The 27,351-nt window shown below is 39.8% G+C and overlaps 1 protein-coding gene across 1 annotated transcript in view; it reads left to right on the top strand.

The window, feature by feature from the left end:
* The window catches only part of ABCG4 (ATP binding cassette subfamily G member 4), a 35,647-nt gene that overhangs the window by 6,811 nt on the left and 1,485 nt on the right, over positions 1 to 27,351 (top strand). The window contains exons 2-14 of the mRNA XM_018572699.1: positions 3,177 to 3,446; positions 4,683 to 4,800; positions 8,641 to 8,773; positions 9,425 to 9,475; positions 9,615 to 9,760; positions 15,697 to 15,820; positions 15,927 to 16,041; positions 16,178 to 16,308; positions 20,993 to 21,094; positions 23,134 to 23,302; positions 23,529 to 23,629; positions 24,985 to 25,143; positions 25,304 to 25,422. Coding sequence (XP_018428201.1) covers positions 3,221 to 3,446; positions 4,683 to 4,800; positions 8,641 to 8,773; positions 9,425 to 9,475; positions 9,615 to 9,760; positions 15,697 to 15,820; positions 15,927 to 16,041; positions 16,178 to 16,308; positions 20,993 to 21,094; positions 23,134 to 23,302; positions 23,529 to 23,629; positions 24,985 to 25,143; positions 25,304 to 25,422 — 1,694 coding nt within the window. The 5' untranslated portion in view covers positions 3,177 to 3,220. The remainder of the gene's footprint in view (positions 1 to 3,176; positions 3,447 to 4,682; positions 4,801 to 8,640; positions 8,774 to 9,424; positions 9,476 to 9,614; positions 9,761 to 15,696; positions 15,821 to 15,926; positions 16,042 to 16,177; positions 16,309 to 20,992; positions 21,095 to 23,133; positions 23,303 to 23,528; positions 23,630 to 24,984; positions 25,144 to 25,303; positions 25,423 to 27,351) is intronic.

Below are 27,351 nucleotides of genomic sequence, written 5' to 3'. Positions count from 1 at the left end.
CCCCCCCCCCCACACACACACACTAAAAATTAATTTCAGATGAAATCAACGAAAACTAAAAACGTTTTCATTTGTTTCATCAAACAAAACAAAGTTTTATGCTATTTTGGTTTCAGCCATTGGAGGCAGGGCGCATGACGTCATATAACATTGCACGTGTTGGGCGCCACCATCTCGGTGTATAACTAGGTATACACCAAGATGGTGGCGCACATATCGGCGTGTGACGTCACCTGACGTCACGCATGCAAGGCGGCATGTAACGTCATGCTCCCCGTCTCCAAGATGGTGGCACGCATTCGCAGAACGTGCCGGTGGCCAACATGGCCACCGTACATTCTCAAACACATTATTATGTGCCTGAATACATTTTTCGTATATTCGGGCATATAGTAATTCATTAATTTAACATGTAGTCTAGGTTTTATGTTCTGCTTTTTATTTTTACTTTTCTAGATACAATTACTTGAAAAAAGGGTCTGCATGACACCTGACACTTTATTTTTATAGACTATTTTAGTTTGACATTTATTGTTTACCGCTTGTTTGGCTTCTGTTGTTTTATTTAAAAAGGAAAACTTATATTGTGCCTACAAGTTTAATACCTTTGAATAAACGTTTTATTTTTATCATACTTTTTAATATGTTTCTTTGGGGCTTAACAAAATGGGAGGCTTTATTGGAAAAAATGGGTGTGGTTACTGAGGGGTATGGTCACTGAGGGACGCTGTAAAGCTTTCTTGCACAGGGCGCCTAAAGGCCTAAGGCCGACCCTGCCAGGATTCACCCGGAAAGTCCGGATTTTGAATGCTGTGTCCAGGTTTCATGGCATCAGAAACCCGGACACAAGATGTCATGCAGACAGGGGCAACTAAAATTAAGATATGGGCTACTGGCCCCCTACTAAAAATAGTATCAACTGTGATGTTTACATATGAATGGGTGGCACTATTTACATATGAATAAGCCAGGACTCATTCTCCCAAAAAATTGTCTGTGTGTCACTAGAGTGTTCGGGTTTCGCTTGAAGAAAAGGTGGCAACCCTAGTCAAAGCACCCTTTAAAAGTATACAAAATATTGAGGCACTGTAGTCTAAAATGTTATAGATTTTAAGGGTGACTACATACAAAAATCTAAACATCAGAGTCACCCTTTCACATCTGAAGCCCCTCTTTCACATCAGAGTTTACATTTTACATCAGGAGCCCCCTTCACATCAGTCTTCATTCCCCCCTTCACATCACAATCCCACTACAACAAAATGTTGAGGCACCCCGGAGGAGACCAGGAGGCACACCAATGTGCCACGGCACCCTGGTTGAGAAAGGCTGGCCCAGAGACACATTACTTGTGACTTCTAGAGATCACTGCTATTTCATCCTCTTTAACAACCAATGCTTCCACATTTGTGCTCTCTACAGTCTCCTTAAAGTTTCGTTTGATATCCCTGTCTCCCAGCAAACTCAATCAGTGATCAGAGACAAAAATGAAAGAGACAAAGGATACAGAGTGCAGAAAAAGAAAGATTGTCAAAGAAATAAACTATACAAATGTAACTACTAGAAGCCAGTCTAAAGAATATTTTTCTTCATGGACCCTGAGGGAGCAAAAAGTGCTGTATGTGACCCTGTAGGTTGGGCACCAGGAACTTACGATCTTATTGGATCACAAGCTGAAGGGAGTGCAGCTCACGTAAAGATTAAGCAATAAAATCCTGGCAGAGGTCCTAACCCCTCCCTACTCTGTTCAGAACTTTAATAAAATTGTGGCTTTAGATAAACCTTCAATTTCAGGTTTTTATAAAGAAGTCTGTGGAGGCAAACAATGATCAGACAATTGTAAACAGTGAATGTGTTTGTGTGAAAACATGTATTTGTATACTGATATTTTGTCTTTATCCGCTGTTCTGCACACATGAATACTTGAATTAAAGTACATTGTAGATTTAAAGTCATTATGAATGCACCGATAATAAATGCAATATGCTATGTAACTGTGCTAAGTACTCAAACATTAAACATTCATAGGCTGTACTTTACAACAGTAAGTATATAGAGACTGATAACAGGAATGCCGCACCGTCCACCGACACAAATGCACCAAATAAAAACCTGCAGCCTTATTTTTTTTAGCTGTAAGCCAACCATCAACAACTTAAAATCAGCCTAATTATTGGTAAACTGAGTGTAAAATGCCTGATTATTAACGTCTTGCTGTCTGCCCAACGTAAATATCGTTAACGTAAATATCACATCGTGACCAGTGAGCATGGAGCCGGCTTTCCAGGCCAATCAGGAAGCCGGGCGCCGCGTCATCAACGGCACTCGGCTTCCTAATTGGCCAGAAAGCCGGCTCCATATGCTTTCTCGTCTCCTAGTGACGAGAAGCATGGAGATAGCGTCTTTACATGCCACCCGGCTTCCCGGCTAATCAGGAAGCCAGGTGGCGAGTCATTGGTATTCGGTATGTGGTATCGGTACCGGAAAAAAAATATTGGTACTTGTACTCGATACCGAAAACCCGGTATCAGTGCATCCCTACCTATTAATGTCAACAGATATTTGCTTGAATATTATATGGCCAGGTTGGTCCCTGGGGATAATCATCATATAATACCATGACAAATGTATATAGTTTTTGTGTGACTGGTTTAGCTTTGATTGTAGCTTGAAGCTCAAAGTTTTAAACCAACAACAACCAAAATCCAATGCTTTTAAATTGTGCCTGTTCACATATGAACAGTCAAGCACCTATAGCTTTACACCTAACGCTCAGCAAGGCACATGAGCTACTTAGAAACAGAATGTGGCGTTTTTGGCCCCCATGAGTATGCCTGAATACACCTGAAAATTAGCATTTTTCATAGCTTAACAACCAACTTCTTCTCCTAGTACATAGCTTTCTATTGGCTAAAACAAAAACTCTCAAGCTTAATTATGCCTGATGTGAATCCAGTCTAGGGGGTTATTCACTAAGCTGCCGAATGCAATTAAGTGGATGATCGAGCCAAAGTGAAGGGAGCCAAGCGCCATTCGGCTATTCGCTTCATCAGAGTATGGCTGATTTCAGCTGTACATCGGCTGCCTTTGGCTCCCTTCGGTTCAGCCGAACATGCTCAGACTTGATGAACAAGTAACAATGTATTTTATAAACTGATCATGTTTTTTTATTCCAGATCTGTGACATTGTGGACCTGCTTGATAGTCATCTCACTCACATATGGCAGAGAAGGTGCCTTCGACAATTCAGGACACAAGTACAGTTGAGGATGGCCAGTGCCAAAATGTACAGGACTCATCTCTTCTTGCCACCCACCTGAAAAAAGTGGAAAACCACATCACTGATGCACGGCGCTTCTGCCATCTTCCAAAAAGGTCATCTGTGGACATTGAGTTTAAAGAGTTATCTTATTCCGTGAGAGAGGGACCATGCTGGAGAAGAAGAGGTAAGTGGCAGGACTGTTTATTACAATGGATGAGTTATTTTACCTCTATATTTCTTATGTGTTAAATCTTTTCAGCTCTGTAAAAAGACATCCCTTCACCGTATACCTGAAAACATCCTTGCACCTATTTAAAAAAATAAACATACCTTAAATCTAGTCTTTAGGCTGGCCTGGTGATGTCACGAGTCCTTCATCTGCTGCTCCTGTGATGGAAGGTCCTTACTGCATTTCAGAACATGGTTCACAGCTCATTGAAGACTTGTGATAGGCTCACATAATGATGTACCAAGAGGGGTGGGCCCATGACAGTGCGGGGTTCACAGGAAGTGGTTTGATTGAGGTTGAGTGTTGCTGCAAGAACCCTAAAGTCCAACTTTGTTCACAAGGCAAAATAAACCCTTGCAGTGGGGCCCCCCACAATGCAAGGGTTAACTGCTCATTAAGATTAGGGTTGCAGGGATAGGGAGTAACACTTACCCCTTTCCTTGCTCCAGCAGGCTCCCTCCATCTGCTCCCACAAAACCTCCTTTCTAAGTTGCTCTCAGCCACAGTCGCACACTGGGGTTGGGAGGGGGGAAAAGGGGATTAATATGTTCACTTCTTGAACCCCCTGAACCTATCTAGCATTTAACCCTTGCGGGGGGGGGGGGTGCATATCTTGGTCTCTTCAGACCACAGGACATGGTTCCAGTAACCCATGTCCTTAGTCTGCTTGTCTTCAGCAAACTGTTTGCGGGCTTTCTTGTACATCATCTTTAGAAGAGGCTTCCTTCTGGGACGACAGCCATGGAGACCAATTTGATGCAGTGTGCGACGTATGGTCGGAGCACTGACAGGCTGACCCCCCACCCCTTCAACCTCTGCAGCAGTGATGGCAGCACTCATATGTCTATTTCCCAAAGGCAACCTCTGGATATTACACTGAGCACGTGCACTCAACTTCTTTGGTCGACCATGGCGAGGCCTGTTCTGAGTGGAACCTGTCCTGTTAAACCGCTGTATGGTCTTGGCCACCGTGCTGCAGCTCAGTTTCAGGGCTTTGGCAATCTTCTAATAGCCTAGGCCATCTTTATGTAGAGCAACAATTCTTTTTTTCAGATCCTCAGAGAGTTATTTGCAATGAGGTGCCATGTTGAACTTCCAGTGACCAGTATGAGAGAGTGAGAGCGATAGCATCAAATTTAACTAATTCACCTGACTACTAATTTCTTTACTGATGTGTTCAACTATTGAAAGGATACAAGACACTTCTGAAGTGTTTGTCCGGCATGTTCTGCAACAGAGAGCTTATTGGAATTATGGGACCGTCTGGTGCAGGAAAATCCACATTAATGAATATTCTAGCAGGATACAGGTAAGGCATTAACTTGTTAAAGCGTCTTCTATAGACTTTTTGGGGTACTGGGGTTTTTCGCCGTTTTACGGATGCACGCAATTTGTAACCTGGGCATGTTGGGTATCGTTTTACTCGTTGTAACCTCATCATTTATATTTCATTTAAAAAATTGGTATTTTGATGTGTTTTGGGGCATTTAATTAAATTTTTCACTAAATATTGGGGTTTAAAAAGGAGTTGCGCTAATATTGCGCAACATAAAAATTTGCAAATACCACCATTTTATTCTATAGGGTCTTGGCATTCAGAAAATATATAATGTTGGGGGGTTTTAAGTAATTTTCAGGCCTAAAATTTGGAATATAACATGGGTACAAAAAATTAAAAAAAGGCCTCAGTCATGAAGGGGTTAAAGCCCAACTCTAGCCAAATGTGTGTTATATGTTTACTCTGCTCTCTTTTCCTGCACTGACTGTAGCACTTTAGGGTCCGATAATATTTCATTTTAGTTATTTTAATTAACTCAACTTTCAGTTCTGATTAAGTGCTGGTGTTATATTTATTTTGTCAAATGGCCTAAGCAATATAATATAGAGCTGTGATTTGTTTTTTTCTGAAGGGTCTAAAAATAATTATGTCCTGTCCTTCTTCTAGTGGCTCATCTTAATAGCAAAGAAAAAATATACATACATAATGATTCAAATACAGGTATTGATCTGCAGTGGGCTCTGACCAGATCCATATAGGGTTCCGGCTTCCGCTAAGTACCAAAATGTAATATATAGCAAGACTAAAAAAGGTCAGAAAACTAAATATCAAGTGCACTAATGCACACAATGCTGATGTGACCATGCACAAATAAATGGCATTATAATTCTGCCGGTAAAATAAATTGCTAAAATCATAAAAATTCCTGACACCTGAACACTTGTAGGCCTGTGAATGCCTGTAATCTTCATACAAAGTGTAAGTCAATTTATAGTAACAGGAAATAAAAAAAATTGTCATACATTAGGATTTTGTAGGTTTTTCATAACTAGGTAAGGATCTACCTGCCCACAAAATGTGCTGAATGTAGAGTTAACCTCTTTGTTTTTGTTCAGATTTTCATTCTTTAACAGGAAATCAGTCAGATTTTGTCTCAAATTGTAAATTATTCACTTATGTGTTTATATACAGTATAAAGCGTAGGATTATGGGTTATGGATCATAATATTAATCTGTGTGTATTATACAATAAAATTACTGGACAATATAAAGTACAAATATGTCTGGACTTTAATATAGTTTGCTAACAAGTACATAAATTATTTACAGAATAATAAAAAAGTCACAGTATGCTCTATTGATTTTTGTAGGAAGTAAATACAGAGGAGCTAGTGTAGTGGCAGAGGGTTGTGTGTGGACAGTTAGTGAAGCTTTATCTGAATCAATGGATAGCTACTCTATGATGACTTAGCTGAATAGTTCTATACTTAGTGGAACGTCAATGAGCTTCATAAAAACCCTTTGAGCTCTACTAGAATGACAGCAGATTGTCTCACTGGCGATACGTCATCTTAGAGCCAAGGTGAGGACCTGACTGTGGCATGGCGCAACTCACTGGGATTTGCTTTTTGAAAGAATTGAAATAAAAATAACGGGTGTGAAATTAGATATTATTATACTATATAAACTTGTTCATGCAATTTTAAACATAGAAATATGTCAATTTAAAATCGAGTAGTGCACAGGAGATACAAACTCATTTGCAACTAGCATCATTATAGTCCATGTTGACATTAAATAATTTCCTTAAATATAGTAGAGTTTATTTAATAAAAACGATCTCTATAGTGTCACAGCAACTGATTCAAAATCTGCCCCAGAAAATATCAAATATATAATAAGGTGCATGGGGCTCACTTTACTAAGAGTTAAATGCCGCATGAAGTTTTGAGGTAAAATAACCCATTTATTTAACTCTTAAAGCGGACCTTTACCCATATCTTTAAAATAACAAGAAAGACACCTTTAGAAATGTTTAGTAATGGCAATCTACAAACACATACTTCTAGATCATTGCCGATTTTTTATTCTTTGCACGTCTTATTTCTCTTTTTCTTCCCCAGTCTTCTAGCAGTGGCCATGTTTACTAAGATTTATCCATCTCCCTTTACTTCCTGGAACTCTGGCACATGTGACTAGCACATGTGACCATGCACATCATGTCAAAAGAAAAAATCTAATAAAATCAAGTTTACTTTGACCATAATTAGATTAATCAGCATGACAATCATTGCTATGACGTTTTCATATCTTTTGAAAAATAGATTAAAGCTTTTACAAAAAATGAACCCAAGAGCTTTTAGCCTTAATGTTCTAGTATGCACAGAATATTACCACATGATTTACCTGCCATAACGTTCCCCTCCAGCAATGTGCTTCTCCCTCACTGGCACTTCCATCTTAGCCCCAATCTTTTTTTGATTTTCCAGTGTTCAGCTGCTTGACCAGCTGGGCCCCAAATACCTAACTCCCATGCAAGTGCATGGGCATTACTTAATCTCAGCATGCCAGGTCTGTGTGCTGAGCTGCACATGCGCAGCTCCGTGTACAGAAGACAAAATGGTTGCAAGAAGCAAGAAGCTTTCATGGCAGAGGAGACTTAAGGTGCCCATGCACCTTACGAATATCGGACGATTTTCGTATGTGATTGCGTTTTCGTCCGATATTCGTACGGTTGATGGACAGTGTACAACCGTAAATACTGTACAATCGATCGACTTTTGACTAACCAGCAGGTTAGAAAACTTCGATCGATCGTACGATTTACGCAAGGCTGGTGGCGTTTCCGTACGTCAAAATTCGTAACATTGGCTATTTATTTAAAAAAAGTTCATCATTAACGAACCCTTCATGAGCATATTGAAAGGACAGGTAGAGGACATGTACGCTGTGAACAAAGTGATCTCTCTGTTGGGTGTTATTGCTATGGGCAGCCTTACACAGCCTCTTCTGTCATAGAAAGCCTAACAGTCAGCAGGTTCTTTTTTAACCCTTACTTCCACTTTAAGTGGATAATCTGTTTTTAAAAAAGAGACGGTTTTTCTGGGCAGAAAATTTAGCCAAATCATTTTTTATTTGTTGTGTCAAACTGTTTTTTCAAGTGAAAGATGGTCTAAAATGGTCAATTCCATTATTTATCAGTTATCATTAGATGTATGACCAGCATTAAAGTAGATGTTTGAAATACAAACACATCTTCTTGTGTGTTATCCCTTTAATGACCCTGAAGGTAGAGAAAAATAACTGTTGGTCCTGGCAAAAATACACTTGGTTCCTAACCTGTTGTGGGCTGACAGCACAGTGCTCTTGTTGGACTGAAATTGGAAGAATCGTGTCAGCCCTATCAAGCTGTCTTTTGCTGTACTACAAAATACCTCCCCACATCATTATCTCCACAACATGGGGAGTTATGGTCCTAGGGAAGAACTGGACAAGGCTGATTACAATCCTTGAGATAACAAAAGCATAGCACACAGGACAGCTATAAATGTTTTGCAGGAACAACACAGATTTTTAATAATTTATCAAGCAGATATAACAGAAAACATTCAACTAAAGACACTTGGACTAAAAGACAGCAAATAATAGAAGTTCATTGTTAGGGTTTGCATAGACTTTAATTGGATTCACAATGATGAGTTATTTCTACCCTTCATGTTATGTTTATGTTGCCTTTATTGTGTTTGGAGGGGATTTGGATTCTGTCCTCAATCTCTTGATAATGGGAATATCTGTGGTGTGCAACACAGGCACTTGGACAATTAAGGACCATAGTAACCCAAAGTCTGTGATAATATGTTTTCAAAACAGGGACAGTGGAATGACTGGTGAAATCCTGGTAAATGGAAAGCTGAGGGAGCTACGAACATTCAGGAAGATGTCCTGTTATATAATGCAAGATGACATGTTATTGCCACATTTAACAGTCAAGGAAGCCATGATGGTGAGTTAATTAGCATACATTGTGTTTCCTGGTCAATCAGGAATGGATGCCTCATTTAAGAGTAGGTTTTCTATTTCCTCCTTGAAAGCATATCTAACCCCAAACCCAAAATTTTAATATATTGCAGGCTACCAGTCCTTAGATGAGATGGCTGCATTAGTTTTCTTTTTAAAGATTTTTTCCTTTCTTCACCTGATGATTCTGCCAGTAATACACTTCTTGTCCTAGGATCAGTGGCGTAACAATCGCCATAGCGACCCAGGCGGCCACTATGGGGCCCGCGCACAGGGGGGCCCGGCCAGGTTGCAGAAATCTAGAAATCTAGATAATAATGTATGGGAATTTACCAGTGTGAACAGCACTTTAAGGACATAGTCCACCATCTGGAAATAAAACAATAAATCCAGACTTCTTTGTAAAAAAAAAAAATGCATTTAATTATTATTTTTTTGCATTGGAGCCAATAAAGCATTGCAACTGCAATCAGTGGATCACAGGTGCAATGCTCTGGCTCCTGCAGATTATTTCTCCCGCCCATGTCTGTACCGAGGTACAGACATTCAGTATTGTGGACAGGATGAAGAATGAATGGGCGCTAATAACCACAAATTGTATATATTACAGTACATCTTGCCGTCTTTTCCTATATAGGTCTCTGCCAACCTGAAACTCAACGAGAAGATGGATGTAAAAAGAAAGTTGGTGAGTGTAGGCTTGTTTGGTGTAATGGTTAAGGTATAGATATTGTATATTGAACTGGTTTCCCCCTTTGGTTGATGTGATATACAGTATATTGCGGCTCCATGCAACTGCTCCACATATAAATGCTCTTTTTTGGCAGGTAAATGAGATTTTGACAGCACTGGGTCTTCTTGAATGCTGTGGAACTCGTACATTAAACATCTCGGGGGGTCAGCGCAAGCGTTTGGCTATAGCCCTGGAACTGGTCAACAATCCTCCAGTCATGTTCTTTGATGAACCAACTAGGTAAATATGTTCCACTATACTTACCGCTCTACTGTATTAACATGAAGCTGTCTGTTGAGATCCAATGTAAGTGTTTTGCCAATTATAATAATATAAATGGTACCAGAAATCACCCAATGAAACAATTATAATAGAATTTAGAACTTCTAAACTTTGTACCCATTAAAGGACAAATATGGGATGAGTGAAATACACTCATCCCAATAGTTAGAGCTGACGTGTGACAATGCAGCTGTCACATGTCGACTATATAGTTCCATGAACTGATTACTCAGTTCACAGTCTTCTCCCTGCAGAGAGCTGTGATTTTCAGGCACCTCCCTGCAGGGATTCCCCCCCTCCCCTTTCTGATATTCCAGTGCTGACTGGAGGGACAGACAGGGGAAGGGGCGGGCACAGCTGGCTCTGCCTCTAGAGAGCCATCTGTCAATCAGGTAGTGGGATATTGTCGGGATCCTTCCCAGCTGCAGCGGGGCTCTGCACTGTCAGCATATGGCGGGCAATAGTCCGCTTTATGCTGAGTTTTGGGTTAAAGGAAGGCATTAGTCAATTTCCTCGTGTGACCCTAAAGAGAACTACAGCCAAAAAAGCTTTGGCCATAGTTCTCTTTTAACTTAACCATCCTAATGTTTGGTTTGATTTGAGATTTCATTTAGTATTTAGGTGTATGTATTGCCAGAACTTTTTATTTTGGTTTTGGATCGAGCAGGGAGGGGATAAAATTCCTGTCAGTTCACTTTTGCAGCCTGTGTGACCATAAGCAGGCCATATACTTTAGGAAACGAACTATACTAACTATACTAACTATACTAAACAAGAAAAATCACTCAACTAAAGAGCATGGATGGGGAATCAAGTGATTTTTCTCATTCAGCCCCATGAAAAATCTTCCCTGATGGCTGCTGTATACTGACAGTTGGTTCTTATGGTTGTAAATATTTCCAAACAGCGTCTTCTACTGATTGGCTGCACTCACTGTGCGGCCGACAATTGTTCACTAAAATTTTGAATTACCCATCACTATCTGTGTCAGTGACAATATTAAAAGCGTAAATATAGGGGGTACATTTTTTTAGTTGGGACACACATAGCAGGACAGGAGTTCTAATCCTTCCACATCCACCGAACACAAAAAAAAACACTTTAATGATTATTGAGATTGACTACCATGCACTGCAAAGAGCCTGCAGTTTGGATTTAATGTTAAAGAAGTTGTAAAGTCCCAGCATTTACTATTCTGTTATAACACCATCATTGTAATAGGAATTCCCTCTCTATAGTTGTTATTGATAATACAATCAAAGCTAATTTGAATAAATCCCTTTTATGTAATGAGTTCTGCCCTTCTTCTGCCCATCACTTTTAACAACTTCCTGGATTCCCAGAGTGCTTTGCATCTCTTTCCCTGCTCCTGGGGTGAGAGCAATATTTCTAGGGTCATCATTCATTGTTAACTTGAAATGAATGACCCGTAAAGGCTTTTAAATTGTTGCCTTAAGACAATTTTGGGTACTGTAGTTTGTTGCTGCTTCACGAGCAGTTTTGAGGCTTGCCATATTTGGTGTCTATTTACTCAACACATCTTCATTTTATATATTTTATTTTTAAATATTGGGTATTGTTTTTCATATACAGTACATTTGATAAACAGAAGCACAAAATATCATGTGAGACATGCAGAAGCTATTATGTGAGATATAAAAAAGTGCCAAAATTGCCTGGCACCTACTAGGTGTTTATATAAGGCTTTAGATCTGGGTAAAGGTGCCCATACACCTTACGACCATCGCAAGACTTTTGTCTTGCGATGGTCGTAAGCTTATTAAAAGCTTGTACGATCTGCCCATCTTGGACAGGCAGATCGTACTTGCGATCATCGAAAGCGGGGCGGGCTTCCGATGACTGCAATGAAGGGCGGGCTTCCGATCACTGCAAACGGGCAGTGTGTGCGTGCGCACACCGGCCCGTTCGGCAGTTGTCGAACAAGCAGGCCACTAACCCGCCGAGAATCGTATGATTCTCGGCGGGTTTTCAAGCCTGCTTGTTCGACGGAAGACGTGCGACCGTAACGTAGAAAAGGTCGCACACCTTCCATACACTGCACGATTATCGTACGATCGTGGGATTGCCCGCGATTCTCGTACGAGAATCGTGCAGTGTATGGGCACCTTTACAGTATAAAGTCACACTTCTCTGGCATTCTGCCATGCATTGTCTCAGTGGATCCTCTCACTGGAATACTTTCCTCAGTGGATCATACTGCTCAGGTAACACATTTTAATTATGTTTGTGCTGTGCTTGCTGCTAAATCACTTTTCTACCACAGCGGGTTTACCTGGGGTCATAAGGTCCCTTACGACTGCTATGACTTTTTTGGCATTTTGGGCTTCTGCTTTTACAGGTACAGTTTTGTTATTTATTCTCTTTGTATGTTGTAGTGGTGCAGAATACCACATTAAAAGAGAACCTGTCGCCAGATCAACGAAAATCTGTAATCCCTGTAGATATCCAAAAACCCTGCTGGGTGCCACCTTCATAGAGATGTTGGAAATCTCTGAGTAGACTAAGAGCTGGCACTCAGCTGACACTCTATAGAGTCTATATTATTCTCCTTTGCTCCTCCCCCAGCAGCTACATAATCATTTAGGGCCCATTCACACTAGCCTGTCTACCGAAACGCTGTGTTTTAGCGGATGGACTAGTTTTTTGTGTGTTTTGTATTAGCAGATGGGCTAGTGCGTTGTGACAGCTCCGGCAGTGTACATTGTATCGCACACTGCCATAACTGTCACTGTTTCTATTTTTTTTGTTTTTAACTTTATGTGAAGTGTTCAATGCGTACACTTCATTCAGGTCCACACACGATATACATAATACCTGGAGTTATTAAAAGAGAACTATGGGGTCAGTATTTTTCCCCATAGTTCTCCTTAGGGTAACGGGAGGACGCTAGTTAGCGTCCTCCCGTTACCCTAAGCTCAGTATACCGCGAGCTACAGCTTGCGGTATACTGAGACGCTGCACCTGGAGCGGATCCCAGCGTAGATGACGGGATCCGCCCCGCTGCGTGAGTGACAGCTGGCTCTGCCTATCTAGAGGCAGAGCCAGCTGTACCCGCCCCCTCCCGTTCCGCCAGTCAGCGCTAGCAGATCGGAGCGGGGAGAGGGGAATCCAGCCCCTCCCCCTGTCACGGCAGAGAGCCGTGACAGGATCGAGAGGTGAGGGAACCTGGTATGTGTTCGCTCACCTCCCGATCTACTGAGCCGACCTGTGACAGTCTCATTGTCACAGGTCGGCTTAGAACTATGAGGTGAGTGGAAATCACTCATCTCATAGTTCTCCTTTAAGGTAGTGACAGGGCCTTTTAAGCTATAGGATAACAGTATCATATGTACTGTAACTGCAAGGTCGTAGTGTATGGGCTCATTCACACAACTGTTCATGCCAGTACAGCACCCAGATCAGCATATTTCTTTGGCGGGTAGGGCCAGGTGTTTACAATTAGCTGGGGACAGGAAGTCAAAGGAGCGGTTCCATGAGTGGACCTGTCTGCAGACTGGTTGCGTTTAGGGCCACTCATCTGTCCCTAACCACAGGTATTCTCTTCATTTGTGAATACTTGCAGACAGGTGCGGAGGTGCTCAGCCAGTCACTGATTTGTACAGGCTGAGTGGCCACAGCCAATCGGAAACACCTGTCAGTACACCCCGCAGAAATAAACTGATCTGGTTGGTGTACACCCCTGGATGACCATGTTAAGGAGCCATTTGGTGTATAAGATATAGGTTGGACTCCTACAGTGTATTCAATGCTTTGGAGTTGCAGTATATTATATATTCATTCTACTGCAGTACAGTTTAAGTGTGTATGCTTTAAAGAGTTACACTATACAGTGTATTCATGCTGCAGGGATGTAGTATACAGTGTATTCATATTGGAGGAACATAGTATACAGTGTATTCATGTTGCAGGAACATAGTATACAGTGTATTCATATTGGAGGAACATAGTATACAGTGTATTCATATTGCAGGAACATAGTATACAGTGTATTCATGTTGCAGGAACATAGTATACAGTGTATTCATATTGCAGGAACATAGTATACAGTGTATTCATATTGCAGGAACATAGTATACTGTGTATTCATATTGCAGGAACATAGTATACAGTGTATTCATATTGCAGGAACATAGTATACAGTGTATTCATATTGCAGGAACATAGTATACTGTGTATTCATATTGCAGGAACATAGTATACAGTGTATTCATGTTGCAGGAACATAGTATACAGTGTATTCATGTTGCAGTAACATAGTATACATTGTATTCATGTTGCAGGAACATAGTATACAGTGTATTCATATTGCAGGAACATAGTATACAGTGTATTCATATTGCAGGAACATAGTATACTGTGTATTCATATTGCAGGAACATAGTATACAGTGTATTCATATTGTAGGAACATAGTATACAGTGTATTCATGTTGCAGGGACATAGTATACAGTGTATTCATATTGCAGGAACATAGTATACAGTGTATTCATATTGTAGGAACATAGTATACAGTGTATTCATGTTGCAGGGACATAGTATATAGTGTATTCATATTGTAGGAACATAGTATACAGTGTTTTCATGCTGCGGAATTGCAATACAATGTATGCAATTCTAAGTATTCATGCTGCAAGGTTATAGAGTATTGCTTATTATGAACTGCAGATTTGCAGTATTAGTTGTATTTTACAGACCTGCAAAACATGCATCATGTATAACATGCAGATTGTATATACAGTATACGTTTTTATTACCCTGATTTATAATTGCCTGAGTTCAAAAGTTTCTTTCATTCTATATTTGGTATAATGCATTTTTACATATATTGTATTTATTTATTTATTTATTGGAGGCCCACAATTTAAGCTGCCCATACACCTTACAATTATCTGCAGATTTTCTGTGGTCAGATGGAAAAGGTGCAACAGATTCATCCATCTACACTTAACTGTGTGGATGGAGTAATCTCCACCTGGGCCAATCTGTTGCAATTTTTCCATCTGACCACAGAAAATCTGCAGATAATTGTAAGGTGTATGGCCAGCTTTAAGGTGCCACAATGTTCCAAAGGACATTGTATATGACATATGGAGATAACAGTGTGCTTACATCATGTATTTGTTACAATCACATTGTTTTTATATTGTTTTATATATTACGGCTGAAATCAGCCGTACCAGCCTGAAGTGAATAGCCGAACAGTGTTCGGCTCACTTCACTTCTGATCGGTCATTCACTCGGCTGCCCTCGGCAGCTTCGTGAATAGACCCGATAGTGTATGTTAGTAGTGTTAATCTATTTTATCTGAGGACTGTGAACTTTGTTTTAGGTTTTACATTTGGACTCCAGGCAAACAGTTAAATACACAGGATTTGTATTTCTGTCAATTCATTTCTGAGATTATGCAGCTCTGCCATATAACACAACCCAGTCTGTTAGGGCGGAAGACTTAATTTTTCTCTGCTGCAGTTAAGTAACACTTACAAGTCTTGTCCCTCCCCCAGCCTCTGACTGCACAGTGAAAGAAGAAGTAGCAGACTGATGAGCTTATCTCTCTGTCACTCTGTTCTATCCTTCTATATGCATATTACTTGTTAGCACATGAGCACTGCAGTACAATTGATTGGCTCCTTGCCCTGCTTTTCCCTCTCTCAGTCTAAGTTTTGCTGTTGTATTGCTAGAGCTTGATACCAAGTTAAATTCAGGTATTTATTAGTGTATTTTTGAATACAGAGATGTATTATTTGTGTCTGTTATATTTGCCTGGATTTCATCTCTAAAGACCAGGTTACACTGTTGGTGTTTTGCCATTACCTCTTATCAGCCTCTAAATTCTTATCAGTCATGCTTTCTTTTTTATTGCATTCTTGCAGTGGTTTGGATAGTGCATCCTGTTTCCAGGTGGTGTCACTACTGAACTCTCTGGCACAAGGAGGTCGTACCATCATTTGCACCATACATCAACCAAGCGCCAAACTGTTTGAGTTGTTTAACAAGGTGTGTAACAGTTTGCTTGCATACCTGTTATGTTCAGTGCGTGGTTCTGTTAATTCCTGCCGCTGTTAGTGATTTTCACTTCCATCTGTAATCTTTGTTTTTTCAGTTGTATATTCTCAGTCAGGGTCAGTGCATATACCGAGGGTCTGTAACTCACCTTATTCCATATCTGAAGGGATTAGGATTACACTGCCCAACCTACCACAACCCTGCTGATTTCAGTAAGTTATACTTAGACTTTCATTTAATAGGACCAAGACCCACCAGTACATAAGCCCAGATGTTTTGCAGTGATGGATATAATTAATGTTGTGCTCTCTCAGTATTTGACTAAACCGGCTAATTTTTACCATCTAGTTATTGAAATAGCCTCAGGGGAATATGGAGACCTCAATCCGGTATTATTTCGAGCAGTAGAAGATGGACTGTGCCCTATCCACAGGGAAAAGAGTAAACCATCTATAATAGAACTTGACCTGTGTCCCACAGTAAGTATGAATGCTCACACACATGCACTGTTTAAAACATATTAACAATTCAATAACTTTTATTCTACACTTGACATGAGAAAGAAAAAAAAAATCATCCTAAAATATGCAATTGATCAAAGCAGAGAGCAAAATAGTCCCCTAATGAAAACAGTATCATGTCACTCTGATTGCCCCCCCAATGATACAAGTGCCCCTTGATGCTGTAAAAAGATAAAGCCTTATACGCTAGAAAGGATGAGGAGGATAGAACTCCCATCTTCTGTGCCTTCCTTCACAAAATGAACTAACTGCAGCTATTTAATGGGGTTGAGTTACTAAAGGCAATTAGGCTGTTTGCACTTAGCCTAGTGTATGTGGTGAAAATGTACTTTGCAAAGGATATCCAATCACATTCAAGGGGAAAAAGCAGTATTTTGCTTGCATGGGATTGGATGATGGAAGTCAGCAAAGCTTCATCACATTCACTAAGCTAAGGGAAAGTTCCCTTGCAAAGTGAACAGCCTTTTTGCCTTTAGTAAATCACTGACAGGGTTATTCACAAAAGGGTGAAGAGTTTGGAGAAGACAGGAGAAGTGAACAATCTACGACAACATAGTTGTTGTAGATTGTTCACTTCTCCTGCCTTCTCCAAACTCTTCACCCATTTGTGACTATCCCTGTTAGAAATAGAATAAGGTTGTATGTGTGATCATGCCACCATCAAATAATCAATTATGCAGGCAGTGGGACTTATACAATCAGTCCATCTTCAGCTATAACTGTCCTGCCAGGATGCAACCATGCACACGTATGCTATAAGTATTAAAAGCATATATTCTCCTAAGCGAGTCCAGTTCACAAATCAAATACAGCAATCCCGAAGCTCAAATCCACTTGAACTGCATAAGAGTAAGCAGATGTAGTTACAGATATGAACTTTGAATTGCAGACATGATGCTACATTGTAATTGTAATGTCTTCCTTATATTGTAAAGCGCTGCGCAAACTGTTGGCGCTATATAAATCCTGTATAATAATAATACATAATCAGTTGTATTAATCAATGTAACAATCTGTTTAGTTTTACTAAACCCTTAATTCAGAGGCGTAACTAGAACCTTCAGGGCCCGATGCAAGAAACCATGAAGGCGCCCCCCCAAGGCACCGCATGTTAACAGGAAGGCTGCCGAGGTCCCCAGAAAATGCGGGACCTCAGGCAGCCCCTTGTTTAAAATTTTAGTGCGGTGTTCAGAACGCTGACCCTGTATCTGCGCTTATGTAAAAGCGGGATTACCGAGTAAACCGGCATTTATTCACAAAGTATTCGTTTGTAATGGTTAATTGTGACCATTAATAATATGCCATGCATGCCAGTAAATGATGGATGGAATATTACTAACGGTCACAATGAACAATTTATACAAAATACTTTGTGAATAAATCCTGGTTTCCTCAATAACACTGGTCTGTGTGCAAGCGCAGATGCTGAGGTCGGCAAATTCAACTACGCCAGCGTTCTCGACAGATCACCGGTATCTGCGTTTATTTTTGGGGCATTTTCACGTGTGTGAGTACTCGTAAAAATTCCCAGTATTGGCAGTGGTGTATCCCTACTTAAAAATATAATGCATTGCTGGGACTTGTAGTCCTACATAGTTGGATCTATTCTGCATTGCTGTATAATCATCATACAGCAATGTAGAATACCACCAGCTATGTGGGACTACAAGTCCCAGCAATACATTATAATAAAAGTTAGCTATGCAGAATACCACCAGCATCCCCCCCACTATAATGCATTGCGGGGAATTTCGGGGCTAAGTGGAGAGGATCTTCACAGCAGAATGTGCTGCCAGGCGGTGCCTGCAGCACATTCTGCGAGACCAGTGACAGCCTCTCCATCCCTGCCGCACAGCCGCCCGTACATGCTGCAGGTGGCAGCGAGGCAGGGAAGGAGTGGCACGATCTGGGGGGGCTCTTCTTCCTCGCTGGGCCCCCCCAAGTGGCGGAACGCCAGGGCCCGGTCGACCGCTGCGACCCTGGTAGTCCCGCCAGTGCCTTTATTAATTATCATAGTAAACTGAGAAATTTAACTTTGCAAAACAGTGGATTTTGTTTACAATGGATTTTGATTTTTTCCCCCCACTTAATTGTATAGAAAGTACTATGGGCACAAAGCAGCCTTGACACCTTCAAGGGAATGGATAGGGTTTTTGTATATCTTTTCTTTATATGTTATGGTTAGATTTAAAAAGCTGACATTTCCATGAGAGTGACTCATCACGGCTTAATTCGAATTTTCAGAAAAATTGAACCTCAAAGTAGTGAGCGTCAGTGCTGTGCAGTCTCCTTAACTAACCCATAGTGCTCTGGGAATTCTTTTTTATGTTTTAAAAGTCTGTTTCTAAAACAGGCCAGCAGTCACTAAAGATGGCCATACACCAGTAGAATTTTGTTCAAACACATTTTTGGAAAGTTCGTTCAATTTGTTTTTATAGTTAATGGGGTCAAATCAACAATAGTTATTAACCGTAGTGACGAAGAAAATTGAAGGAGCAAAATTGAGTTTTTTTCTTGAATGAACAAAATTCCAACAGTGAATGTGTTTTTGTTCAGGAAATTCCATTCATTCCAAATTTGGCAAACAATGGCATTATCAAATGTTCTGACTATATTTTTCACATAGATGCTCGTAAAAAAATCAATCAGTGTATATCCAACTTTACTCTTGTTCTGCACACCTAAATTCTCTACCTGTAAACCAGGTCAATGTGATTCTGTCTCTGAAAACATTTTTCTGATTGTGTCAGGTTGTTTCCAATACTCTCTGTTCTGTAAATATGTTTCTCATACTGGATCTGAATATAGATCTGTTGATTTATTTTTTAATTGAACTCCTTATATTTAATCCTGATCTTGTTAGTGCCATAATATGGCTACCAATGGACAGACATAGCAGTCATATGACTTGACCACAATTAAAGGGACACTAAACTCAGGAGTTAAATCTTAATGCATTAAAGTACCTTAACTATTAACAAAAATGTATCTTATTTAAAGAAGAACTATGGGGTAAGTGTTTTTCCCCATAGTTCTCCTAAGGGTCACGGGAGGACACAAACTAGCATTCTCCCGTGACCCAAAGCTCAGCATATAGCGAGCTACAGCTAACGGTACACTGAGACCGCCACAGCCAGGACGGATCACGACATTACTGTCGAGATCCACCCAGCTGCGTGATTGACAGCTGGCTTTGCCTATCTAGAGGCAGAGCCAGCTGTGCCCGCCGCTCCCCTGTCCGTTCCGCCAGTCAGCGCTGGAGGATCGGAGCGGGAGGGGGGAATCCCTGCAGGGAGCCGTGAGTGACAGTCACGGCTCTCTGCAGGGACATGGTCGAGAAGTGAGCAAGTGACGCTATGTGTTTGCTCACTTCCCGATCTATTGAGCCGACGTGTAACAGTTTCATTGTCACACTTCGGCTCGAACTATGAGGATGAGTGATTTTCACTCACCTCATAGTTCTCCTTTAAGTATCACTCGGCTGTAGATCTTCAAATCATCTCTGAATTGGTGCTGACACTGTCCTTCCTTCTGGAAGGTGGGCTACTTTTGTTCCCCATGGTCCCCGTGCGTGTTGTAAAGTAGCCACCGCTCCAAGCTCACTCCCATGATGGATACAATCTCAATACAAATAAGTATACTACTTCACAAGTGATACTCAAATAAGCTACATTTTTGTTAATAGTTATTGTACTTAAATGCATTTTTTAAGATTTATCTCCCGAGTTTAGTGTCACTTTAACAATCATTCTACAGATTGACCACCACATAAACATACACAGTAAGTTCAGGCACACATGTGATGTTTATGTAAGAGCACATCCCTGCAATGGCCTTTAGAATTGGAAAAGACCATGGTGCTCTGGCCAGGGGGCAAAACTATAAATCAAGCCCTGCCGTTATACTGTCAATTATCAAGAAGCCTTACAACTGCATTAAGTACTGTGTGCAATGTAATATCACCTATTATTGTAAAACAAAAGGTCACACTATCATACGTACTGTATGGGTCAAATTCTCCATGCACTGTACAGAAATACCTTCTGCAATAGCAGATAACAACTTAATACCCATTACTGCATATCCCACACTCCAAAGACATGCTGGTAGGTTAATTGGCTCCTGTCTAAATTGACCCTTGTATGCATGCATGTGAGATAGAGACCTTAGATTGTATTCTCGTTAAATGCAGGGACTGATGTGAATGTGAGAGCTCTGCGTAAATTGTCGGTTTGTTTATTGTTGGTATATAAGTACCAACAATAAAAAAACCTGTTAAGTTGGTTGTACAGGTACTGAGCTCTCACAAAATGCCAATAATTTTAGTGGGATCATAAAGCAATTTTACCATGTTTGAGCTTTCATTCTGTCTTTTTATGCATTAGAGAGAGTAAATGTGCATGTCAAGTTAATAAGAGGTGATTCCGAAATTATACCTAACCCTGATTGACTGGTTTAGCAGACTGATGTCATCCAGTAGGTATCTCTGTATGTAAAAGTACAATACTCCAGTACTTGAAAGCAGTTCATCATGCAATGGAAGCATTAGGATGATCATGCAGTGGAAGCATTAGGTAGCCAGATATATTATTATACAGTGTTATAATTAATCATTATTTGTATTATATTTCTCTTACAGCAGGATACATCTGGCCACATTGAAAGTCGCACCTTCGCCACAAGTTCCATGAACCAGTTCTCCATCCTCTTTAGACGCACATTCGTTTCCATCCTGAGAGATACGGTATGTTAAAAGAGAGTGGGGGAATATCAAATACAATTTAAATGGGGATAGAAAGTGCTACAATTACTTGCATATTTTCTTAGGTAAAAGTATAACTGTCAACTCATATATAGTGTGATCAAAACCAGTGGTGGTTGGATAAATCACATCTCTAAAAGAAGATGATTAGAGATGATTGAACTTCTGGAAATGCACTAAGTTGGCAATTTCCTTCTGTGGTTCTGTTTCAGTGAACAAATGTGCTACATACTGGATTTTCCCATTATAGACTTTTGTCATTTTTTTCTTGTGGAAAAGCATTTTAAAATTCCACCTGGTCTCATACACTTCACCCCTCTCTCACATGAACACAACTAACATTTTATTCAATTATATAAAAGCTTCTGCGCTCGAATGTTCTTAATTACAGGGCGTTCTAACCACAGATGCTCACTTAAATTGGCTGCATGAGCCTCCACAGATATATTCTAAAAATGGAGCAGCGCTGTAACCCAAAACAAACTTCTATATACAAACTAATAGTGAAAAATGTATATCTGTGAATAAATGTCAATATTCAATCCTATAACAACCCCCTTTGCAAGTCAAAGCAATTGTAACAAAAATCCTATTAAAGCCTTCCAAAGTGTCCATTAAAGGAGAACTATGCGGTGAGTAATTTTCACTCAACCTCATAGATGGAGCCTACGTGCGACAATGAAACTGTCACACGTCGGCTCAATAGATCGGGTAGTGAGTGAACACATACCGTCGCTCGCTCACTTCGCCATCATGTTCTGACGTCTCTGGCGTTCTGACGTCACTAACTCCGCCCCTATGTGTTACATCTATTGACTTCGTCAGGGAGCTTGAGTCAGTCAATACGGGAAATTAGTTGACCTGGAACCACACAAAAGAGTAATTTGGAAGATTGTGTGTCTGGCTGACTGATCATTGCTGAAAGAAACATAACTGTCATTGCATCTGAAAGTTAAAAAGCATGTATGGAATGGACTTTTTTTGTTGAGGTCACTTTTTTATATAATATTTGAATGAAGGATTTTTAGGTGCTTAGTAGTGTTGCACTGGCATGGAAACTGGCCTGGAATTTCCTAATCATCTCTGTAACTTCCATTTTTGCTTCTTCCTAAAAGGAATTACTGAGAGTTTGTAATGTGCACTTAAAAGCAGTCGTTATATTTGTGGTTGTAATGAAGTGCATGACAGTGAGTGAGAAGTGATTATAAATGACGGCTAGTTGTAACGACCACTAGCACTTAGGAAATGCCCTGTCTATGATTGTAATATTGTACTGTATAAGAGCACAGCAGTGCCTAATACATTGTGACTGTGACGCATAACTCTGAACAGTTCTGAGACCAATTTACAAGCCCCATTGGAATCACTAAATAGTGAATGTTAAGTTCTGGCAATACTTTCATAAGGGGGTTGTGTCTGGTAACACAAACCCTCTCAAACAGAGTTGTGAACATGGACAGGCCCAAGGAAGGATGGAATAAACGATGTATCTTCCTGGGTAAAATCATAGGCAGAATAGACTGTGTTTCTTATATGGCATGCTTATCCCATACACCAGCTCACGTTTCGGCACACTGTAGACCCTAACCTTACTCAATAAATTCTCCTGGCAAGTAGCTTGTATTTCTTTTTATATCTGTGTAAAAAGCATGTACTAAAATGAAAAACAAATGTTGATTATATTAGTTTCCTCTTTTACTGGATTGTCTGTTTACTTGAAAATGATATGATTGTATGTATATGATTGTTTGTATATATATATAGATTGTATGTATGTATATATATATATATATATATATATGTATATATATATACATACACACACACATTAAATACCTTGTTTTTGTCTTCATTGTGATCTCCTTTTTTGTTTGATTCCAATTCCCTTAACATCCCCCCCCCTTCCCCAGTGGGTATATATGTATCAAATTATGCTTCTTGGTTTGTTCCCCCACTCCAGGTAGTTATTTCTCTTTGTATCAGAGCTTTACATGTAATGTTGTACTTTCCCACCCTCCCAGGTCCTGACTCACCTGCGTTTCATGTCTCACATATGTATCGGGGTTTTGATTGGGCTCCTGTACCTGCACATTGGAGATGATGCCAGCAAAGTGTTCAATAACACAGGCTTCCTGTTCTTCTCCATGCTCTTTCTTATGTTTGCAGCTCTCATGCCCACTGTACTTACCTGTAAGAGCAACTGGTATATTATGTTTAATTTTGTATTTCCTTTTACCCCCTCTTTTGTTACCATAGTTCACCTTTGATCTTTTCTGTTCTTTTATTATTCATTTTATGTATTTTACTTTCTGATTTCCAGCTGTTTTATTTCATACCCACTCATTTCTTCCATCCAATGTTTTCGGTAACTTCTTCCCTGTCCTTCTTCATCACAGTATTGATTATTTACCCACAGTTCCCCTGGAGATGTCTGTGTTTCTTAGAGAACACTTAAACTATTGGTACAGCCTGAAAGCGTATTATCTGGCCAAGACAATGGCAGATGTCCCCTTTCAGGTAATATGCTTTGTTCTTGGATTACATAGTTACTTTATCAGAGAAATATTAAAAGCCACAATTGATGCTTCTGTTCCCAAGAATTGAGTAAAGAGATTACATTTGCAATTGTCTTGTAAATTACCTTTGTCCTTACTTTGTGTAAGTCTATGAGACTCAAAATCATTACCTTGTAATTATGAATTTGAGTGTTCAAATATCATCAATTGCTTAAAAATCCAAAAATCAAGGAATAATAATACATAGTAATTATAGAGGATGGAAACAGGAAAAGGTTGTGGGCAGAGTCATGTGATTATTGCTTTTTTTCTCCTGCCTAATGAAGAAGTAGTGATTAAACATACCTTTCCACTAAAACGTTTTTTGTGGTCAAATAGCCCATCTGACCTTAATAGATATTGTATATCTATTTTTCTGTTGTAAACAAGTGCTGATTAAAATGATCTTTCCATTTAAGGGTTTTGTAATCAAATAAGCCCAACTGACCGTTCTATATTCTGTATCTAATTTTGTATTATAAATATACATAAAAACAAAGAGAGACTGTCACATTAGCATTCATGTTTTTGTATAGCCCAGTTGTCACAATTAAAGTATATCTGTCACAAATCAGGACAATACAAACTGAACACAAAATAAAAAAGTGCAAAGGCAGAGCTTATCTTCTCAAAAGAGCTCAGTGGATCGAAATATATCAAAGGCTAATTTTGGCATTACCTGGAAATGCTGAGTTTGTCTCCATTCCCCACTTCCCAAACCCTCGATCGGGTCCTTTAACATGGTGGAAAGCCTTAATGACTAATAGAAAGGCAGGGAAGTAGCAAACTTGACTAACAAAGGAAAAGCAATAATCTGTATATTTCCACTGCGTTTATATCCGGATCTTTTGCTTAATTTGACATGTTTTCATCTTATGCCTTGTTTGAATTGCCTTCATTTGTTATAGGTTTACTTTAACAAATCCTTAAATGTGAAAATTGTTAGGTAACCACAGATCCTGAAATCATTAGAAGAACTATAACTGTAGTTCCATCTGAACAATTCTATGAAACCCAAATCAGTACTGAAGGGGAACAAGTTGAAAGCATTGGTTTCAAAACTAAATACACATAGTGAATACAAGTAGCTTAGTTCATTACCTTATGTATCCTACCACACCCTGGACATACATAATATTATATAATCTTAGACTTTAACTACCTATAATTAGTGTGTGCATTTCCTAAGTTTCAAATGGCTTTTGTAGCCTGTCGTTCCCTGTCCCTATCAAAGCAGTGACATGTAATCTTTTTCCTAGTGAGCAGATTTATAGTTTAAAATCTTTTTGGATTAATATGTTTTATTCTAACTTTCAGATTGTGTGTCCTGTGGTATACTGCAGTATTGTATATTGGATGACTGGTCAGCCCATGGAGGCTACACGTTTTCTGCTTTTTACTGCTCTTGCAACATCTACTGCTCTTGTGGCCCAGTCTCTGGGGCTTCTCATTGGTGCAGCTTCCAACTCTTTACAGGTGAGCTCCAGTCTTTACAGACTTAATAGCCTTGAAATCTAGAGGTCAAGTTTATGTGTATAGTTCACTTTATAAATGTTTTAAAATCATGTTGCTCACGACTTCTGATGATTTTTTGTAATTGTCTTTTAACACTAGTTTTACCTATTTTTATTTCTAGGTTGCAACCTTTGTTGGTCCAGTAACTGCAATACCTGTCCTATTATTCTCAGGCTTCTTTGTCAGCTTTAAAACTATCCCGACTTATCTGCAGTGGAGCTCCTACATCTCATATGTCAGGTCAGAAGAGGTCACTGAAACAGAATTCCAGTATCTTAACATGCTTAAAGAGGCTCGGTCATAGGCTTTTGCATGTATTCCCACTTTTTTAGCTTTGTTTCCTGTGTAAGTTTAGTAGGAATCTGACTATTTCCCTGAAGTGTCAATTCCTGTCTTTGCTCCTGCCCCCTTTACCGAATGCTATGTGGGCAGACAGCATGAGCCTGCACTTAAAGCAAAAAAAAAATTTTCCGGCAAGAGCATTTATTATCTGTACACCCATAAAGTAATTAAACAGAAGTTCCAGTTGGAACAGAGTCATTAGTGCACAAAAATGTAAAGAAGGAGCTGATTATAATATGTGCAGAGTGGAGGATGTATCGCTGGTGGCATTATTCAGTGCCCTGCTGTGTGCAAACTCCTACTATTAGCCTCTGTGCCCTATCATAAGATACAAGACTAGTCACCCTGCAAAAGAAGAGAAAGCGTCAGTGACTGGTCTTTATTTACAGGAACACAGTAAAAATACACACATCTCTTTTACCAGACATCGGACATTATTTGCCTATTCTAGAGTTCATCTTTAAGACTGTAATAATATAGCAATTAATGTTTATGATTACTATAGATGCCTGTTTGTGGACATCTAATTAATCCTTAAAGGGTAATTCCACTTTGTCACAAAATGCGAAAAAATGTAATTACCCACACAAATCTGCCCCCTCTCTCCACCCCCGCTGGTCATACCTTTTCCTGGAACTGCCATTCTTTCCCCAGGCAGCCAGTGTACAGTCCGTACACCGTGCAGCACATTGCTGCCCTGCACTAAGCATCTAAAATAACGCTCGCAGATGGTGAGCACTTATTGGTCAGCACAGTAACCTGACAACGCTGACCAGTGAGAAAAGCTTCTTGCTAAAACAAGCAACACTACAGTAACAAACTAAATTTAATCTAACGCTTAACGCCATGAATCCTAACCTTATCCTAAACCTCTGCTAATCTGTATTTATCTAGTTGTCGGCCAAAAGTATCAGACCACCCTGTAAAATAGAATATCTGACTCAGAAACACAAAATGCATAAGGGCTAGTTCACACCACAAACAGTGTGTTACGGCATAATTTGGTGCTAGAACGCACTGGATTGCATCCCGGCTGGCTCCCTGCGTTCAGGGGCGGGAGGGGGCATGGCGGTGTATTGAACACGTGGCACATCAATAGCTGCGTTCCAGTACGGTGCAGTCAGAAAAAAGGCTGCATGCACTATTTTTGCTGACTGCACCGGGCCGGAAAGCAGGTATTGATGTTCAAAATACAGTGCCATCTGAAAAAACACACATTACATCTAGGGATAGAAAACACAACAACTACATATAATGTGAAAATAGGTATTATTTTATTAAAAATAAATATATCCAGAATAGAAAGCATTTTTAAAACATTAAGCAAAAAAGAAAACAGACCCCGATACAATACATTGAATGATGTAATAAAAACAGTTGTTGCAGCAAGAGAACTTACTATACCTGGGAGAGATATTCCACTCTCAGGGTGACATCCAGATCTCAATATATGTGTAGAGCCTCTACTCTGTAAAAGACAAAGTGCTAACAAATAAATATAGTTACTAATGTTCAAAATATACGCTCATATATTTCAGAAGTGCAATCAATATTTTAAAAGTGCAATAAATCATAAACAATGAAATAGGTCAATATGACCCAGTTCATTGTAAAGTGCAATAACGTTAATAAGATGTGAACATAAAAAGATGTGCCAGAAGGAAATTACCACCAACAGGCAAGAATAGATGGAAACCAGGAGAAAATGTAAAATATAGAAGAATCAAACAAGGCTGCTGATTGTAAAGTGGATGGAGGGGAGAGCTCTGTGATCCTAGAAAAGACTCTACATATGTCAGGGGGCCACTACGCATGTCACGACCAAGG

The sequence above is a fragment of the Nanorana parkeri genome, unplaced genomic scaffold (genome assembly GCF_000935625.1).
Source record: "Nanorana parkeri isolate BGI_ZX_2015 unplaced genomic scaffold, ASM93562v1 scaffold2110, whole genome shotgun sequence".
NCBI lineage: Eukaryota > Metazoa > Chordata > Amphibia > Anura > Dicroglossidae > Nanorana > Nanorana parkeri.
The sequence above is the reverse complement of the archived record's forward strand: the minus strand, read 5'-3'. Positions and strand labels throughout refer to the sequence as shown.